At 48.0% G+C, this 20,950-nt stretch overlaps 1 protein-coding gene across 1 annotated transcript in view; it reads left to right on the top strand.

Annotated features, from left to right (window-relative positions):
- XYLT1 (xylosyltransferase 1) overlaps window positions 1-20,950 on the top strand; it is a 347,704-nt gene that overhangs the window by 245,359 nt on the left and 81,395 nt on the right. The window contains exons 4-5 of the mRNA XM_025274755.3: window positions 12,118-12,290; window positions 13,431-13,633. Of these exons, the coding sequence (XP_025130540.3) occupies window positions 12,118-12,290; window positions 13,431-13,633 (376 nt within the window). The remainder of the gene's footprint in view (window positions 1-12,117; window positions 12,291-13,430; window positions 13,634-20,950) is intronic.

Genomic DNA, 20,950 nt, shown 5'->3' with positions numbered 1-20,950 from the left:
AGTAGGAAAGTGGTCATTGGGGACTGGAGGGTAGAGGGAAGAGAACAGATTGTCAAAGGATACACACTTGCAGCAATAAAATGAGTAAGATCTGAGACTACAGCTGGCAACACTGTATTTTACAAGGGAAAGTCACTGAGACAGTAGAATGTAAATGTTTTCACCCTCTAAATAAGTGAGGTGATGATATGCTAATTAACTAGATAGGGGGAATCATTTCACAGTATATATGTATATCGAATCACCCCAGTGTACACTTTAAATATCTTACAATTTTATATGTCAATTATGCTTCAATAAAGCTGAACAATGAAGGAAGATTGGGAGAAAGGACCAACAACCAGCCCTGTCTCAAGAGAGTTGTGGTTGTTCAGTCACTCAGTCATGTCCAACTCTTTGTGACCTCGTGGACTGCAGCACACCAACCTTCCCTGTCCCTCACTATCTCCCAGAGTTTGCTCAAATTCATGTCCATTGAGTCATGGACATGGTGATGCCATCCAACCATCTCATCCTCTGTCTCTCCCTTCTCCTCCTGCTCTCAATCTTTCCCAGCACCAGGGTCTTTTCCAATGAGTTGGATGTTCGCATCAGGTGGCCAAAGTACTAGAGCTTCAGCTTCAACATCAGTCCTTCCAATGAATATTCAGAGTTGATTGCCTGTAGGATTGGTTTGATCTCCTTGCTGGCCAAGGGACTCTCAAGAGTTTTCTCCAGCACCACAGTTCAAAATCATCAATTCTTCAGCATTCAGCCTTCTTTATGGTCCAACTCTCACATCCATACATTACTAATGGAAAAACCATAGTTTTGACTAGATGGACCTTTGTTGGCAAAGTGTCATCTCTGCTTTTTAATACTCTAAGTTTGTTATAGCTTTGCTTCCAAAGAGCAAGCGTCTTTTAATTTCATGGCTGTAGCCACTGTCTGCAGTGATTTTGGAGCCCAAGAAAATAAAGTCTGTCACTTTGTTTTGTATTCAGTGATGCTAATTCTGTGGTCAGGCTAGAGTTCCATACTATGGGAATGTTACCTCCTCATCTGCTAGAATAAAGCATGGGTTTGTCTCCTATCCAGCCCTCTGCAGAGAGGGCAACTCATCATCAGTTATTCAGTGCCTTGCAGCCTCAGAACCACCCCCCATGGTGAGATGGTATCTGCCTCCTAGACCTCAGGGAAATTAAATAATGAGATCATGTGTGCATAGTGCTTAGGGCTCAGTATGCCTCAGACGTCATTATTGTTCTGGAAGAGTCTTGGGGACCAAGGAAGGGAAATGACTGGCCCACGGCTCCACGGCTGGTTCACAGCAGTAGCAAGATTTGGATCCAGACACGTGGCCCCGTGGCCTTTTCAAAATCCCTTGAGAGCAGAGGGCTTCTCTCAAGTTCTAATCACCAGAACTTGGCATTGAAACTTCCCAGTGAGGAAAAAAAAAGCCCCTTGGCCCAAGTCTGAGAAAGCACCTAGAACCTGCCAGGCTTTCTCCTCCGAAGCCCTGACTCCTGCTCAGTATAGCAGCCTGGTGTGCAAACGTGCCCCGCCCACGAGCACCACCCAGTGGGGTCAGGGGCAGATTGGTCATCCTCTCTGCTTTTAAAAAATGTATCGTGTTTTGGTAAGAACACTTAACATGAGATCTACCCTCTCTACACAGTTTAAGCGCACAATCCAGGATTGTTGGCTATAGACGCAGCATTGTACTCAGATCTTTAGCACTTGTTCATTGGGTTCATCTGAAACTCTATGCCCATGGGTGGTAATTCCCTACTTCCTGAACCCTCAGCCCCTGGCCACCACATTTCCCCTCTTTGATCCTATGAGTTAGACATGTGAGGTCACTCATACGAGTGGAATCACGCCAGATTTGTCTTTCTGGGACCGGTTTATTCAGCTCAGTGCATGTCCTCAACCTTCATCCTGGTGGGAGTGCAAAATGCTGTAGCTGCAACGGAAAGCAGTATGGATGCTTCTCAAAAAATTAAAAATAGAGCTCCCTGTGACTAACCCACTTTACAGAGGAAGAGCCGAATATCAGAGAGGTGTCTTTTTGTAGTCCTTGCCCTGAAGAGACGGAGCTGGAAGTGGTTCTGAGCCTCGGAACCCGCCCCCTCCCCAGGGCAGAGGCCTGGGTGCACTCCTGACCCAAATCCTATTTGTAACACAGTCTTGTCTCCACTTCTCCCCAAGATCCAGCCACCCCTATAATTTGGAACCAAGTCAGAAAGCTCCCCTTGCAACAGCTCAAAGAGGCCACTTCAGAGCATGAATAGAATTGTGGGCTTTGTTGGTGGAATGACTATTCCAGTCAAGAGGCTCCTTCGTTTTGCATTTGTTATTAGTTGTGATCAGAGGCAGACGCTGCAGAGGGAGACTCCGGGTGTGGGTGTTTATTTGCAGCAGTGAGCTCCCAGGTATACACAGCCCCGAGAGGCCACGTGGCTTGAGGTAGAGCGCTAGAGCTGAGTCCAGAGGTTACAACACACTTGATCCCAAACAGCCAAATTGAAATGGTGACAGTAACCCTGGCAGTGTTGATAGCTATTCTAACGGACACAGACATCCACGTGAGACAGACTCTGTGATGATAATGTACCCGTTTTACAGATGAGAGAACTGAGGCCTGGAGAGGTGGTTTAACTGCTCTAAGGTCACACAGATCTGCCTGACCAGAGGCCACGCTCTTAACCACTGTAGCTCACTGTCTCCTCCCAGATCGTATCCCTAAAGGGAACCACGAGCATAATCATTGCCAACATGACGACATTTGCACAGCACATCGGTCCTTGCAGAGTACCTTCGTCTTCACCAGCTCTTTAAAGCCCAAGGGTTGCATAGCCCTTATTTGACCCAGGCCAATAAAAACAGAGCTTGGGTAAGCGGCCGAAGCTGGCACAGCTAGCTGCTGGGCAGAGCCCTCGTGAACGCTTGTCCTTGGCCTCCCCACCTGCATGGCAAAAATATACTTGATATGCCTCCCCACAACTCTGGCTTTTTAACATTTGTCTGAAGTCAGCTTCTCCCGCTGCCTCTAATCACTCTGGTTCTTCCACTTATTTTCTGTTTTATGCCACAGGAATCTGATTACATTGTTAAATTCATAGCTTTTTTTAGGAATCGGGCAACGTTTGGGTTTCAGTCTGTGAAGACGCACATGGCTCTGACCACATGTGATTGTTATCTGTCCTGCAGCTGAAAAAAAGCCAACTGATAGGCTTCTAGGAAGAGATTTTCGTCTTTTGGAAATGAGGACAATTTGATGGCGCATAGTGGCAATAATAGGGCTTCGGCAAAACAGACCAGCTCCATTTCTAGCTCAAACAACTCCTAACCAGGACGTCTCGGAACTTCAGCTTCCTTCGCCATATCAGAGGAAGATAATAACCCTTTTCTCATAGAAGTTTGGATGGAAGTAAGAAAAAGTTATGCACAGAAATGGCTTAATACATAGCTGGCATGTTCAGTAAACAGTTAATATTAGAAGTATCAGTAAGCATCGCCTTTTAGGAGAAGACAATGGCAACCCACTCCAGTACTCTTGCCTGGAAAATCCCATGGGTGAAGGAGCCTGGTAGGCTGCAGTCCATGGGGTCGTGAAGAGTTGGACATGACTGAGTGACTTCACTTTCATGCATTGCAGAAGGAGATGGCAACCCACTCCAGTGTTCTTGCCTGGAGAATCTCAGGGACAGGGGAGCCTGGTGGGCTGCTGTCTATGGGGTCTCACAGAGTCGGACACAACTGAAGCGACTTAGCAGCAGCAGCAGCAGCAGCCTTTATTGTTAGTTTGGCTGATACAAGTTATTCATCTTACAAAATGTAGTTAACACAGAAAAGTATAAGGAAGAAATGAAAACTGTCATGCCACCATCTGATCTTCTGTTAATATTTGGGGGCAGGTCTTTTCATTGTTATGGATTGCATTGAAGGACTTCTGTTTTGCTTAATATATTATAGATAATGTTCTGTGTCAACGAGTATTACTATGACCTTTGGGTCGATTCCTATTTTGGACCATTATAAACAGCATGGAGATGGAGGCCTCGGGACCTTTGCATTTGCTATGCCAGCTGCCCAGAATCCTCCTCCATCCATGATAATTAAATGACTCACCCCCTCAGTTCACTCTGAGTTTGTTCAAGTGTATCCACTTCACATCAGCCTACATTTGGTCACCATAGCCAAATAATCCGCCCCCCTTTAATATGCTTAAATGTTTTTCTTCGTAGTCTGTATCACTATGTTTGCAATTGTATTCTCTGTTTGCTTGCTTTTTAAAAAATTAGGGTTTCATTGCTTTACAGGTTTCCTGGGTGCTACTAGTGGTAAAGAACCCACCTGCTCATGCAGGAGATGTAAGAAACCATCCCTGGGTTGGGAAGATCCCCTGGAGGAGGGCAAGGCAACCCACTCCAGATTTCTTGTCTGGAGAATCCCTTGGACAGAGGAGCCTGGCGGGCTGCAGTCCGTAGGCTCGCACAGAGTGGGACATGGCTTAAGTGCCTTAGCACACACTCACATAGTAGCTTTACAATGTTGTGTTGGCTTCTGCTGTACAATAAAGTAAACCAGCTATAAGTAGACATATATCCCCTCCCTCCTGGATCTCCCACATCCGCCATGCGGGTCAGCACAGAGCTGAGCTCCCTGTGCTGTGCTGCACGTTCCCGCTGGCTGTCTATTTCACACGTGGTGGTGTATATACGTCAGTGCCACTCTCGGTTCATCCCACTTTACTTCTCTCTGCTGTGTCTACACGCCCATTGTCTGTCTGTGTCTCTATTCCCCAGGCTGCAACTAGGTTCACCTGTACCATTTTTCTAGATTCCACATATATGCGTTAATATACGATATTTGTTTTTCTCTTTCTGACTTACTTCACTCTGTATATTTGCTTACTTTTGTATTGGCTTTCTAATCCACTCACCAAGCAGCATTCTGAAAAGGACTCTGTCGTGTCCAGTGTGCACACAGGAGATGCTGAATGGGTGACTAAATGAACAAAGAGCACCCTATACATGGACGTGTGTGTGTGCTCAGCCATGCCTGACTCTTTGTGACCCCATGATCTGTAGCCCCCAAACAGGAATACTGGAGTGGATTGCTATTTCCTTCTCCAGGAGAGTTTCGCAATCCAGGAATGGAACTTGAGTCTCCTGCGTCTCCTGCTTTGGCAGGCAGATTCTTTACCACTAGCGCCACCTGGGAAACCCTCTATACATGGAAAGAAAGAAAGAAAGTGAAGTCGCTCAGTCATGTCTGACTCTTTGCAACCCCACGGACTGTAACCTACCAGGATCCTCTGTCCATGGGATTTTCCAGGCAAGAGTACTGGAGTGGGTTGCCATATACATGGAGACATGCATATTTGCCTTCTTCCCCCAGGGTAGATTCTTAGGAGCGAAATTACTGGGTCAAGGGACCTGCGTGTGTAACATTATAATAGTTGTTGCCACATCACCTCTGGCCAGGCTCTGCCAGCTCCTACTCCCTCCAGTGGGTGGGAGAGAGCCCCTCCCCTGTTCCTGCCCTTCTGGGAAGCTCACCACAGCCCACTGACGATCCCACTCCTGGTAGCAGAGGCCGGCAGCTTTCCAGGACCGCAGTTCCGGAAACGGTGACCAGAGTTGAGGAGGCCCACTCTGCCTGGTCTCTGGGGTGGTTTCCTGTCTCCTCAGCAACCCCGTGTCTGAGCAGCTTGCTGGAAAGGTCGATGCAGGAGCCAGGGCTGTGGACCAAAAATAAGAAGCTGGTGACTGGCAACTGGCCCAGAGTGCCATGAACCTCAGCCCTGTTGAATGCCCTCCCTTGCCCCCCACTGCAACACAGGGCAGAAAACTCACCCGTTCACGCTCTCTTGTTTATTCGACAAAATGCATCAGGGTCCTCCCCTGTGCCAACATGGGGATCATTGCCATTGTGGTCGTGGAGCCAGCCTGTGAATGTCACACCACTTTCAGTGGGTCCCTGGGCCTCACACTCTTCCTTCATCTCTGGGCTCATGAGAGTACAGGGCTGGTCAGGGGACAGGCAAGGGGAAAGTGTGTAAAGAATGGAAGTAGTCTGGGGGAAGGGACCAGGCAGTGTCTCCAACCTGGGGGCATTTTTTGATTCTGAAATTCTGGAACTTTCGTTGGCCTTTGCTTTTAAGGCTAGCTGTATCACTCTGGGGTCAAGTGGATCCAGCTTTTCTGTGGAGAAGCTCCCTCCTTCCCCCTGCCTCCGTGTGTATGTCTGGTTGGGTGTGTTTGTCTCTGTTTTTGTCTGTGTGTTTCTGTGTGTGCCCGTGATTCTTTGTGGGTCTCTCTGTGTATTTCTCTCCCATATATGTGGGAGGAGGAGGTCCTCCCATCTCTCTCTACTTTTCCCTGGATTTGTGTGTGCCCGCCTCTATCTCTCATCCCCATTGCCATCTCTCTGTCTCTTTTCTATGGATATTTTTGTCTTTCTCACCCACCCTTAAGGCCCAGAATAGCTGGCTTTCCTGGTGCCTCAAATGATAAAGAATCTGCCTGCAATGTGGGAGACCCCGGTTCCTGGTTCAGGAAGATCCCCTGGAGGAGGGCACGGCAACCCATTCCAGTATTCTTGCTGGAGAACTCCATGGACAGAGGAGCCTGGCAGGCTACAGTCCATGGGGTATCAAGGAGTCGGACAGAAATGAAGTGACTTAGCATGCATGCATGCAGAGCTCTGGGGTTTTGTCCCCCCTTCTCTTCGCTCCTCCCCAGACTGACTGTCTGACCCAAGGATGACTTTAGACTGTTTACACCCAGGAGGCTCTGCAGCCAGTGTTTGATTCCCCAGGTCTTCTTCCCCTTCTCCAGAAACGAAGCACACTTGATCGTGTCTGTCTGTGAATCCGCTCTGCTTTCTAAAAACCCCCAAAGAAAAATTACAAAAGGCTTTTCTCAACATCAACACTCATGTCCCTTTTGAGACCAGGGGTCTTCACACTCTTCCTCCCATAACCTGCTCATCAGTACAGCAGAGGGTGGGTGGAAGGAGCAGGGCTGGAGTTGGGTTCACACTCCTGCCTCTGTCCTCCCTTACCATGTGACCTGGGAAATGCGCTAATCTCTCTGAGTCTCGAGTCTGACAGTGTTTTCCTCCCAGAGCCAAGTAATGACCCGCACATAGCCCCTGGCACCAGCACTCAGGAGACATCAGCTCCTCTGGCCCAGAGCAGCCTGCCTCCAGAATGGATTCACTCGCTTACTCATTCAACATCAGGGCAAGAGATCCCTGGCTGGAGAGCATGGCTGTTCACAAAGGCCCCAGGAGCCTCCCTTGCTAGGAGCTCCAGGTCATTGTTACCCAGAAACCCTGGGGCAGAGATGAGTAGTATTATCTGAGTGCCAGCAGGAACCCCTACAGAGTGGAATTCCTATGAAACATAGTGTCAGACCACATTTAAACCTTTGAAACATCACCCAAAGAAATCCAGGTAGAAAAAAGTGACATGAGTAGCCATTGTTTTTAACCTCCCTCCCTTTGTTTGATGAAGAGTCTCTGAGGGAGGTGAAGAGAGGTTACAGCCGGCCCTGCCATGACCTGTGCACTGCCTTTGGGCTGCAGTTGCAGGAAAGCAAATATAAGCTTTTCTCTTATGTTATTATCTTTTTACTTTGGATTCTCACATTCCTGAATCCATTCATAATCTATGTGTGAAGACAGGCTCATGTCCCATATGCTTTTGTGCTCAAAGTTTTGTCCTAGACTGGCAAGTGGGAGGGTTGAAGGGTTCTGGGTGGTTGGATGGATGGGTGAATGAATGGATGGGTGGATGGATGAATGAATGCATAGGTTATTGTGTGAGTGTTTAAAGGGATGTGATTCTTCCAGGCACACTTCTCCTGTACAACCACGAGGAAAACCTAAGTGTATTTGCAAGTGGTTTAGAAAGAAAATTAGAGGGAGGTTAGAATAACCTTGTGGTTGCTGCCTAGCTTGTCTTCAACCAGAGCCAAGATAGTAATTATCCCCAGGATCAAATTTCCTGATTGAACAGTCAGGAACCAAAGAGGGTAGGACATCAGGAGAGCATGGGGAAATGGGTTCAGAAGCTAAACTCTCTGAGATCTCCTCCGTCTCTGTGGGCATACTATTCATTACTTCCCCACCCTCAAAGGGCACACATCTTTCATAAAGCAATTGAGCATTGTCTTCCTTGTCTCCTAGTTGGCTGAGAGCTCCTCAAGGGAAGAGTTTTTCCTCCAATTTTATTTTTCTAGTACCTAGCATAGTATGTGGCATGTAGTATGTGAATGTGTGTGTACTTAGTCGCTTCAGTCATGTCCAACTCTGTGTGACCCTATGGACTGCCGCCTACCAAACTCCTCTGTCCATGGGATTCTCCGGGCAAGAATACTGGAGTGGGCTGACATTCTCTCTTCCATTTGGGAATGTTTATAACAACTCTGCTTAGTTAATGAGATACCTTGTGAATTAGTTGTTGTAGGTAGGTAGGCGTGCACAGGAGGACTGTCAAAGACACTGCAGAGAAGATGCCTGTATCATGTGGGAGGCTTACTTTAAGTGGCCAATAAGGATACATCTTCTCATCTATCCATCCATCCACTCACCCATCATTCTCCAAGTAAATCATCCATGCTTGCACTCTTCCAACCATCTAATGATCAACTCTCTGATCCACACAGTATTAATGCAGTATAGGCTAAGTTAATATTGTGTGGATCAGAAAGTTGATCATTAGATGGTTGGAAGAGTGCATGTAGGGGTGGTTTGCTTGGAGGATGATGGGTGAGTGGATGCATGCATGGATGGATGGATGGATGGATGGTTTTTTGAGGGGATGATAGGCACTGAATATTTTGCTAGATGGATAGTTAACTGGTTTGTTGGATGAGTGGTTGAATTTGAATGGATGGATGAATGAATGGACGGATGGATGGTTGAATTAAAAGATGTCACCTTATTGGCTACCTAGAGTCCACCTCCCACATGACACAGGAATCCTCTCTGCAATACTTCTGACAGTCTTCAAGTGCATGCCTATCTACCTACAATAACTAATTTACAGGCTATTTCATTAAGCAGAATTTTTCTTAATATTTATAAATTCTGGGCATGGTACTGTAGTGTATATTACTGGTTAAGGGCATAAGCTTTGGAAACAGACCTGGGTTTGAATCTCAGCTTAATTAAAGCAGTGGGACCTTGAATAAATAAATCCCTTGGCCTCTCTAAGCTATGGTTTCCTCATTTGCAAAACAGAGATAATGGCCCTACCTTGCAGGGTTGTTATGAGGATTAAATGAAATAATTAATGGTAAGGACTGCTCAATGCTCAAGAAGAGGTAATTGTTACAGTACTAAAATGTAACCTCCTGTAACTTTTGTTTTCACCAAAAACCAGCTATGTGCCAGATATTGTTAATAATGTTGTGTATTCAGTGACAAATATTCTGAAATAGTCCCTCATCTTTTGGAGTTTAGTTCTAGTTGGGGATCCAGACAATAAAAAATATATATGTAATTCCAGACAGTGTTAAAAGGCAATGCATAAAATTGAAATAGGTCGAGGTAAAAGAGAGTGATGTGGGTGGTAGGAGGCAGGTGGCCTGACTGTGACCTGTGAACTAGTGGCAACAAGAGGTATACAAAGATCTAGGGAGAGGGTGTCCCCGGGGGCAGGAATGGCCATGGAAAGGTTCTGAGGCAAAGACAGGCTTGCTCAAGGAAAAGACAAAAGGTCAAGGGTCAAGGTCAATGGTGGGGGGGTCAGGGCACAGGGATCTGCAGTCCTAACTGCAGGAGGCAGGGCCACAAGCTGTGGAGTCTGTACCACATGATGAGGACACAGCCCACGCTCATCTCATCCCCATCCCGTCCTCTGGGACAACACAGAAGGAGCCGCACTCATGTGGTGGCCATTCAGCTTCCCAATGACAGCCGACAGGCTCCCCGTCTCCTGACCTCCAGGCTGAACGGTCCGAGTTCTCAGCTTTCCCAGTTGGTATTCAGAGACACCTGCAGCTGCTGTGTGCTGAGTCCCATAAACCTAAAACCTGCAAGAAATCAGGTTAGATCCAAAGGAAATTCAGCTCAGGAAAGCCAGGAGATTTCTGGTTGGGATTATAATGAACTGAACCAGTAAGCCATGTTCCTCCCTGAAACCTTGCCCCTGGGGCATTTACAAGGGAAAGAAGGATAAAAGGCATCTTTGAGGCTGCTTCCAGGATAAAGGGGGCTTCCCCAATGGCTCAGTAGTAGAGAATTTGCCTGCAATGCAAGAGACACGGGTTTTATCCCTTAGTGGCGAAGATCCCCTGGAGAAGGGCATGGCAACCCACTCTAGTATTCTTGCCTGGAGAACCCCATGGACAGAGGAGTCCGGCAGTCTGCAGTCCATAGGACCGCAAAGAGCTGGACACGACTGAAGCGACTGAGCACACACACCCCAGGATAAAAGATGTCTGGAACCACTTATCTAGGAGCGTCTGGTGTAGGATCTGGGCTTTTAAAGAAGGATAAGCAATGACAGTGGCTGATCTCCCAGGCTGATCCGGGAGCTCAAGCGGGGTCACGAGGATCTATCCCTCCCCCTCACTCAGCAGTGTTTTCCCTTTCCTCTCCATGGCGGGATAAAATGGCTCTTAGGATCTTTAAGTTTCATGGACTTTGGGTCCATTTATCTAGTTCCAACAACAGTCTGGAATTCTGTCTTCTTGGCTAAATAGCTTAGTTAACTCTGAACCTTACCTACTGTGTCCTGACTGGCCAAGCCTAAGTCCTGTGACCACCCCTGAAACTGATACTAGATAGAGACCCTCTCCTTCCACACAGAGAATGGGGGAGGTTGATGCCCCTCAAAATATTGGGTGATAAATTTCTCATTAGGCACAATGGATAAATTCCAGAGATCTGCTATGCAGCATTGTGCTTATGAGAGTCAATTCCCTAGTAGGTTGATTAGAAATCTGGGGTCCCTGAGGAGGAGAAAGGAGTCTAGGGCTCTCAAGGAGAGAGAGGTGTCTGAGGCTCTCAAGGAAGAGAAAAGGACAATTTTTTTTTTTTTCTACATTGCTTTGTCTTAGTCAATATAACAGTATATCTTGCTTGAGGACATGTTTCTCCTTAACCTTCTGACTAATCTTGTTCTCTTAAAACTTGTATACTGTGGGTGTGGGTCTGGTAAGACCTTTCTATTGTTAGCTCTGCTGCTGCTAAGTCGCTTCAGTTGTGTCCGACTCTGTGCGACCCCATAGACGGCAGCCCACCAGGCCCCGCCGTCCCTGGGATTCTCCAGGCAAGAACACTGGAGTGGGTTGCCATTTCCTCCTCCAGTGCATGAAAGTGAAAAGTGAAAGTGAAGTCGCTCGTCGTGTCCGACTCTAATCTTGTTAATTTTAGATGTATGTTGTGGGAGTGGGTCTGATGAAACTGTATAAGGCCTTGCTAAGACTAGCGAGAGGGGCACTCTCCGTCCCCTCTTCTGATGTCTATGTCAGAAGCTTTCTTTGTCCTTTGTTCACTTTAATAAAACTCTGCTGCACAAAAGCTCTTGAGTGATCAAGCCTGGTCCCTGGTCCCGAAGCTAAATTTTCTTCGGAGATCACGAATCTGACACCGTTCACCATAAGCTATCACTTATCATCCACGCTGCCATCCTGAACACTTAAAAATTTGTTAAGGGGGTAGCTCTCAGGTTATCTGTTCTTTCCACAATTTAAAAACAAAACAAAGTAGATGCTGTTCAGAGGAGAAGTGAGAGTGGATTCTGGACAAACAAAAAACAGCACGTATATCTTAACATTTTCCAAATTGAAATTAACTGCTCCTTCCTCTGTGGTTCAGAAATGTATCTCTTATGTGGCTCATCTCCTCCGGCTTTAATATGTGTACACGTGTCTCCATCAGTACTGTTTGGTTCCCTGGGGATGGAAACCATGTCTTTAGCTCCTCTGGGGCCCCCACTCCTGTTTACCAGGACAGAGTAAGGGTCCAGGACTTGCTTGGTTAAGTTGAAACCAGTTTCAGGGAACCAAAATGACTACTGTGCCCCTCAAATAGTCCAGGGAAGAAACATCAGAGAAGCACCCCCTGAGGACAGCCAAACTCACCCCACCTCTGTGATCTCCCTGGTTTTCCCAGGCAAAGCCAACAAGAACGTTCAGTGGGACGAGGATTCAGTGGAGTATATGCTGGCCAACCCGGTCAGAATCGCCTTCGTCCTGGTGGTCCACGGCCGCGCCTCCCGGCAGCTGCAGCGCATGTTCAAGGCCATCTACCACAAGGACCACTTTTACTACATCCACGTGGACAAGGTGAGGCCCGCCCTCTGATCGCCCCCTGCTGGCACTTCTCTGGGGGTGTGTCTGCCCCTCCCTTCCAGGCTGAGCAGCTGCCTCCCCCAGACAATTTGGCCTTGAAGTGCTGTGTAGGTGTGTCGTGTGTGTGTGTGTGTGTGTGCACAGGCGTGGGTGTCAGTTTCAAAGCTCCCAATTGTGACTTTAGACTTCCTTCAAGGACAATGAACATTGTCAGTCATACCTCTTTTGCTCATGGTCCTGCCCAATGCAATGCCTGCCACTCTATAAGGATAGCTAACCCAGGGGTGGGCCCACTTTTCCCATCAAGGGCCAGAGGGCAAGTATTTCAGGCTTTGTGGGCTATACACTCTGTCACAGCTAATCAGCTCTGGCATTGTAGCCTGAAAGCAGCCATAAAAACATACACAAATGAATGTGTGTGACTGTTTCAATAAAACTTTATTTACCAAAAAAAAAAATCATGGAGCCAGCTTGTTGCCCCCTGAGCATCTTGTTCCAGAGGTTTCTGTTGGTCTGCTGATGTGACATGATTGTGTCTTTGGTCAAGAAGACAAAGGGGATGCTTATTCAGAAGTCTGATTCTAGCAGGCCTGCCAGAGGGTAGTGGAGAAAGTCTACCTTTCAAAATACTCATCAGGTTTAAATGCAAGTGTTAGTCACTCTGTCATATCCAATTCTTTGTGACCCCATGGACTGTAGCCTGCCAGACTCCTCTCTGTCCATGGAATTCTCCAGGCAAGAATGCTGGAGTGGGTTGCCATTCTCTTCTCCAGGGGATCTTCCTGAACCAGGGATGCAATCATATTAGATGGAACCATATTACTTAGCTTGCTATCCTCAGACCACATGTATCAGTCTTAGAGAAAAATGCAGACTCCCAGGAAGCAGCCTACACCTGGGGAACCAGTAATGCAGAGGCAGGACCAGGGAACCTGCATCTCAAATTGCTAAAGTAATACTTTAAAAATAATGAAGTTTGTATAATGATGCAGAAAAACACCCCGGGTCTGAATCAGTTACTTGGCAAAGTTCAGAAGCCCTGTCACCTAGAAGGGAAGGGACAGAGAGGGGGTAAGGGGCAGGGCTGGGGTGTTTTCCGTGGTGCTGAATGTCACCCTTCCTCTCCTGGGAAAGCGCTCCAATTACCTGCATCGCCAAGTGCTTCAGTTCGCCTGGCAGTACAGCAACGTCCGTGTCACGCCCTGGAGGATGGCCACCATCTGGGGGGGAGCCAGTCTCCTGTCCACATACCTGCAGAGCATGCGGGACCTCCTGGAAATGACCGACTGGCCCTGGGACTTCTTCATCAACCTCAGCGCAGCTGACTACCCCATCAGGTAAGGCGGCCCTGGCCAGCCTGCTTTGAGGTCCTGCTTCCCCTGTCATATCTGGGAAGCCAGAGGCAGAAGCAGCCTGCCTCCGGTCTGGAGAAGCCTTCCTGCCTCTGAGATGCTTACTCACTATCTCTGTAAGGTCTCTCTACATGAGGGCCACGTTGTGCTTGAGAATCATTTGAGCATTCACTCATTCATTCATTCAACAGAGATTTCTTGAGTACATGGCTTTCCCAGCTCTGTTGGAGAACACACTTCAAAGGCTGAAACCCCTGGCCACAAGGTGCTTCCATTCAAATGGGGGAAACAGACAACACGCAAACTAAGTATTTAAAATGGTACATCAGAAAAATAAGGCAGAGAGCAGCAGGATCAGGGGGTAGGTGGAATTGTAATGAGAGTGGCCAGGAACATCCTTCCGGAGAAGAATGGAAGATGGTGATGGAGTGAGCTGCCCAGACAGGGAAAATGGTCCAGTGGAGAGCAGCACAGGTGCTGAGCCCTGAGGATGCCTGATGTGTTCCAGGAACAGCGGGGCTCAGTGTGACTGGAAGAGAGGGTGAAGTCCTAAGAAACAGAAGCCAGAGAGAAAACTGAGGTGAGATCATGGAGGGTCTAGAATTTGGCCATTACTCAAAGGAAGATGGGAACCACACACCGTGTTTAGAGCAGAGGAAGGTCAAGGTCTGACTTAGGTGTTAAACTGAAAAGGACAAAGTGGAAGAAGGGAGCGGGGTGTGACAGCCTGGGCAGAATCAGACAGGCGTCTCTGGGCTGTTGGAATCCCATGGGTGGGTTTGTTTGGCTCCTATCCAATTTTAACACATGAATTGATTGCCCACATTCTACGGCTGGTAGATTTCAACTGAAACTGCAGATCTCTAGTTTCTCCTGAGGTCTCCCCAGGGCCTGTAGGCTACTCAGCCACAATTATGTGTGGGTGGTGGAGCAACCAGCAGCCCTGGGGCGGTGAGAAATTCAGATGCCACTCTGTCCCTTTGCACAAACATTGATCTACTCTTTAAAAGAGGTGTAAGCAAAGAAAACCCCTGGAGATCTCTTTAAACGGAGGAAAAAAGGCAACAAAGTGAACTATATTTCCTATCAAGAAGGCAGCTCTCTGCTTGACTGTGTCTTCCATCTCGCTTATTGAAAGGCCAAAAAGGAGAAGTGGACGGGGTGAAGGAGAGGGCCTTCCTTTCTCTGATAGCACTGGGTACAGAATTTCCAGAAGAGCTAGATGAAGGAGTCTTATAAAAGGTGTTTTATCAAGGCAATTCTCAAACATGCCCAAGAATACAAGACTAGTATAATGACCCCTGCATCACCCAGTTTCAACTATAATCAATTCATCTTGTATCCGTACCAATAAAGACCTTGACCCTCTTCCACCAGCCCTGGTGAAGCATTTCTAAGAGGTCATATAATTGTATCTGTAAATATTTCAGTGTGTGTGTGCATGCTTAGTTGGTCAGTGATGCCCAACTCTTTGCGACCCTATGGACTATAGCCTGCCAGGCTCCTCCGTCCATTGGACCCTTCAGGGAAGAATACTGGAGTGGGTTGCCATTTCCTTCTCCATGGAATCTTCCCAACTCAGGGATCGAACCCACGTCTCCTGCAACTTGTGCATCGGCAGATGGGTTCTTTACCACTGAGCCACCTGGGAAGCCCCAAAGATTTTAGTAAACAAAACTAAAACATAAAGTCTCTCTTGGAATTTAATGTCAGTATGATTGCATGAGTCCTAAGTCTCTTCAGTGGTGTCCAGTTCTGTAACACTATGGACTATATAGCCCACCAGCTCCTCTGTGGTCCACGGGGATTCTTCAGGCAAGAATACTGCAGTGGCTTGCCACGCCCTCCTCCAGGGGATCTTCCTAACCCAGGGATAGATCCCACATCTGTTCTGTCTCCTGCATTGGCAAGTGGGTTCTTTACCACTCGTGCCACCTGGGAAGCCCATCAATATGACCTGGGGCTGGATCATTCTCTGCCCTGCTCACTGCTGGTGTTTGAAAGCACCCCTGGCCTCTACCCATTAGATGCCAGTAGTGAGTGGTTCCTGCTCCCAACCACTTGTGGCAACCACAAATATCTCCAGGTGCTGTGTTTCTGGAGGAGCAAAACTGCCTCCAGCTGAGAACTCTCCAGTTCCTGAGAGAGAGACTTGGGTCAGAGATGAACTACTTGCCTTTGAGAAATTTAAACATGCCTGGAACCTAATAAACAAAACGAGGAGGAGAGATGAGTATAGGGAAGTACAAGGTGAGGGTGAGCTGGAGCCTTCTCCCTCTCCCTTCCGAAGAAGGAGTGTGTTCAGAAGTACCCCAAAATGCCGAACACAGCTGCTGGCGTGGCAGACGCTCCCTTCAAAGGTCAAGATGCCCACTCCCCCGGCTCCAGACCTCCCATGGAGGCCTCAGAGGTCATGTCAGCCTCAGTCAGGAGGTGACACTTGACCAGGACCTCTCAAGGGCAGGGGGGCCAGCCTATGACCTTTCCCAGAATTGCCTCAAGTCTCAATGCTGCCCCCTATAGGCCCCGTGTTGATTTGCAAGTTGCAGTTGTAACAGCGGTCAGCTGGTCCAGGAGATCAGCATTTCTAGCATTTCAGTATCCAAGAAGATGAGTGCTCAGACTCCCAAATGATGGCTTAAGGCTAGACTCAGTTCTGCCACCTCACTCGCAGGTGACCCTTAGCAAGTAAACACAACTTCTGTGAAATCAGATTGTAGTCATGGAACCTAGAGAGTTTGGGCACTTAGCTCAGTACCTATCAGCTCTGAATCCTCAAGCTGCATCCAAGGCTGAGCCTCCTGACTTCTGAGAAAGGTCCAGAAATCCTTTCTCAGACCATGTGCCCCACCCATTTGGGGGTTCAGAGAAGGGAGTCATCGTGTTTTTAGCTTTGATGCTCCAGTTGTCTAGCCGTGCCTGTCGATCTGTCTCTCCTCTGCCTCCCATGGCCCTCATTTCCGTGTCCACCCCCCTGCCAGTTCTTCCACCCACTCGCATTGCCAGCATCATGGCCAGAGGCACTTCACGCGTCAGGCACTGCTGGTTCCTCTTGCTGTTGTTTTCGTGAAGTCGCCCCACACAAAAACATATGAATTTTGCAGATGAATGGTTTTATCCTGGGCAACTCTGATAGGCTTTCACTTCCCATCTGCCACTCCATCTGTAGCTTCCAAAACCATGACTTCTCCCCTCCCAGGAAGGATGAGCAAACTTAGGAGCCTTCTCGAAGGGGCAGGAGTGCCCAAGTCAGAAGCTTCTATGAGACTCTGAAAACCTGGGTGGATATCCAAGGGCAGTGTTCACCCATCCTGGCTGCTCTGAGCTGTCTGTGATTTGACATCGCCTGTCCAGGTGAGCTGTCTGGCTCTAACCGCCAGCCAGATTCACTGGTCTCTACTGGCCAGTAGCCTCCATGAGACCCTGGATGCAGACAGCCTGGCTGCAGATTCTGCCACCACTGATGGGCCATTTGAATCGGCACATGTTGCCTCAGCTTTCTGCATCTCAGTGTCTGCACCTAAAAGGGACCCAGTATTGGGACCTATTTCATAGGGCAGTTAGGAGGATTAGAAGAAACATTGCAAGTCAAGGCCTTAATACAGCACCTGACACAGAAAGTGCTCCCAAAAAGCAGGCAGTAGTTATCATAGTTGTATAACAGTGCCGGCCCCACAGGCTGGACTTCATCATCAACCGAGTTGCTTTCCTTTTTCCCTTCACTCAGGAAAAGAGCAGAAAAATAGTTCTTGAACTCACATCTCTTTCAAAAGTGGGAAATGCAAAGTGAGACTCAAAGACTGAATGTTTCAAGAGAAACAGGCAAGAACCAACTCGTCTGTGAACAGGAAGATGTTCTTGTGTTTGGAATATGCAAGTGAAGTTATGTTTAAAGAATCTAGGCCTTCCCACTTCACTGCTGACGTGACCGCCTGGCCCACGTAAGCTCTGATGGGAGCTGTTTATGCAGCCAGTGTGTGAATGAAAATGGTTATTTCCAACCATCGAAACCCTGCTAGGTTTGGAACCATCAAAGAACATGATGCTTTTATTCAGTATATTCTGTTTACTGAGTGAGGCTGGAAACTGCACTGGCATTCTTCAGTCAGATGGACCACAGACAGGGGTGAAACCAAAAGCACTGTGCAGTTGGTTTGAGAGGTTTGGGCCAGTGGTAACAGACCCCACACCGTCTGTTACTGGGCCCTGTGTCCTGGAGCAAACCAGACGCAAAGGCTGAAAGTGTCCATGGCCCTTCCAGGGCTCACATTCTGTCTGTGGTGTGCGTGTGTGCGTGCATGTTGTGTGTGTGCAAGCATCAAGCAAAACCCAGAATCTACTAATTCTGCCTCTTAGGGGTTCACAGCAACAAGGTCTAACCCAATGGGGCCCACCATGTGGACATTTAAGCTACCCTTAACCATTGACCCAAACCTCTCTCTTGAGATACCACCAGGGACTCAGGGCAGGAGCACAAGAGCTTTTCTGCAGCTCCTCAGCCAGAAAGACCAGCTCAGACAGACAAGAAGCAGATGTCTGGGCTTCTCTGCAACATCCCCAAGATCAGTGTCTCCATGGCACTGATCAAGCAGGACGAACACCCAGATCCAGCAGATGTTTCCCGTGTACCTACTGTGTGTCAGGCCCTCTACCAGGGCCTTTCACGTGTGTGCTGTTTTATCCTCATCCCTTAAACCATAGCTTCTGGTGTGTAAGAATGTTTAAAGAGGTTAGTATTAGAACTTCTGGTGAATTTTGCAGGGAAGTTAACCCCTTGATAATACCCAGGCACAGAGTCTAGTCACCCTGGGATCTGGCAAAGGACTGTGCATCTGTGCATAGTCAGTCCCCTACTTTTCATTCCTCTAGTCAGGCCACTGATTTTTGAGTGGGTCAAGGAATTCCTGTTGTGAGTAGCAAATCACAACCACAGCAAAATGTACTTACAGCACCCAGGACATCCCTGGCATGGGTTTTTTAAAGTGCTGTCCATGGTCCTGACATGGTCCTCCACACATACTTTGGGGAGGCCATTTTTCAGATGGAAAAACAGAGGCACAGAGATGTTGAGGAACTTGACCACAAGGATACAGCCAGTGGTCTCTTTTTTCTTTTTTTAAAAATTGAGGTTAAATTCACTTAACACTAAATTAACCATTTTGAAGGGTTCTATCCAGTGGCGTTTAGTATATGCCCAATGTCATGAGCTTTCCAGGTGGTGCTAATGACAAAGAATCCTCTTGCCAATGTGGGAGATGCAGGTTCAATCCCTGGGTCAGGAAGATCCCCTGGAGAAGGAAATGGCAACCCATTTCAGTATTCTTGCCTGGAAAATCCCATGGAGGGAGGAGTCTGGAGGGCTACAGTCCATGGAGGCACAAAGAGCTGGACATGACTGAGCACACACAATGTTGTGCAACCAGAACCTTTCTTTAGTTGCAAAACACGTTCATTACCCCAAGAGGAAACCCTGCCCCTCCCCATTCACATCCCACCATGAGCCCCTGTCAATCACTAATCTGTCTCTATGGATTTGCCTACTTTGGATGTTTCGTATGTATGGAATCATACAGTGTGTGATGTTTTGTGGTTGGCTTCTTTCACTTAGGATAATATGTTCATGCTTTATCCACACTGTAGCCTATGCCAGTGCTTCATCCTTTTATGGCTGTCTACTATTCCATTGTGTGGCTGTGCCATAATTTGTTTACCCACTCATCAGGTGGTAGAACCAGGATTCTTAAGAGCTCCTTGAAAGCTCCGTCTCTTGGCCAGCCTGGCTTGTGCTGTACAACCTAAGGTGAGGACCTCATCTGGTTTAAGAAGATGCAACTCCATCACATGGGCCTCTGCACAGCATTGATATTAGGGCTTTTACTTCCTGAGCTCTGATGATGCCAGGGTCAGGGTAGGGGTGCTGATCTGTGCACCCTTGTCCACAGAAGCCTGGTGACCTTCCCCGTTCAGCCTGGCACTCCTCCGCCTGGTTCCATTAGAGAAGTTTCCAGTGATTCTGGCTGGTTGAGACAGATTTGGGGTTGAAGATGGAAAGATGAAGGCTTAGGGACAGAGGTCTCAGTTTCCCTTTTTCCCTCCTTCCTTCTTTCACCATCCAAGCCCTCTGAAAGCAACCCAAGGGTGTCTTGGGGAGGAAAGAGCTCAGGCTTGCCTGAGAGGCCAGCTGAAAATGGTCCCACAGGTAAGATCAGAAGATGGGGCTTCTCTGACTTCACTCATTCATGCAGCAGATACTTACTGACCACCTACTATGTGCCAGACACTATACTGGCTACAAGGTGTTCAAAGGGAAAGAGAAATATGGTCAGTCTCTGCCCTCATCCTAGTGGTTTGAATCACCTGGGTTTGAATCCCAGCTCTTCTGTTTACTAGCTGTGTGAACATGGACTTGAGAATATCGCTTAATGTCTCTGGGCCTCAGCTGCCTCATCTGTAGAATGGGTACAACAACACCGCTGCATACGGTTGCTTAGAGAGAGAAATGAATTAATGTATGGACCATGCTTAGCATCCAGCAGGCATTGTCTGTGCAACAGCCCTCGTTATTGATAGAGGGAGTGGGAAACTAACCAGAAAGATCACATGAGTGAACATGTGATCACAAAGTGAGGCAAGCATTCTGAAAGGAAGGACAGATGAAAGAGCATTTAGCAAGTGAAGCTCATCTGCATGTTGGGGTGACCTCTCTGAGGAGGCAGCACATGAACTGAGGTGTGTGAGACGGGTAGGGCTTAGCTAGCAGTGTGTTCCAGGTAAGGGGATGGCATAAGCAAAGGCCCAGGTGTCAGAGGACCCCTGACAGGCTTGAGGAATTAAAAGAAGGCTGATGTGGCTGAAACACAACCAGCCAGAATGCCTTACCACCAGGGAGGATGATCCAGCCAGGTCCGGCAGGGATTTCTGATCCCTTGTCCAGTGGTTGAATCCTTAGCCCAGGAGCTGTGCAGTTTTAATGAGAAGCCCCTGGAGAAGGGAATGGCAACCCATTCCAGTATCCTTGCCTGGAGAATTCCATGGACAGAGGAGCCTGACAGGCTACAGTTCATGGGCTCGCAGAGTCAGACACAACTGAGCGACTAACACTTCAAAGCTCCAGCGTTATTTGCAACGTGGAGAGATCACTTTGGCTGCTGTGAGATAACAGTGGTGAGGGGACTGGGCCTGTGGGGGAGGCCTGTGAGGAAGGAGGTGATTGCTGCTGCTGCCGTTGCTGGTGTAGAACCACATTCAGGGAACCCTCCTCCCAAACCTCAGCCAGAGGCAGGGGTCTCAGAAGCCATCGTG

Source organism: Bubalus bubalis, chromosome 24 (genome assembly GCF_019923935.1).
Source record: "Bubalus bubalis isolate 160015118507 breed Murrah chromosome 24, NDDB_SH_1, whole genome shotgun sequence".
In the NCBI taxonomy this organism is placed as follows: Eukaryota; Metazoa; Chordata; class Mammalia; order Artiodactyla; family Bovidae; genus Bubalus; species Bubalus bubalis.
The sequence above is the reverse complement of the archived record's forward strand: the minus strand, read 5'-3'. Positions and strand labels throughout refer to the sequence as shown.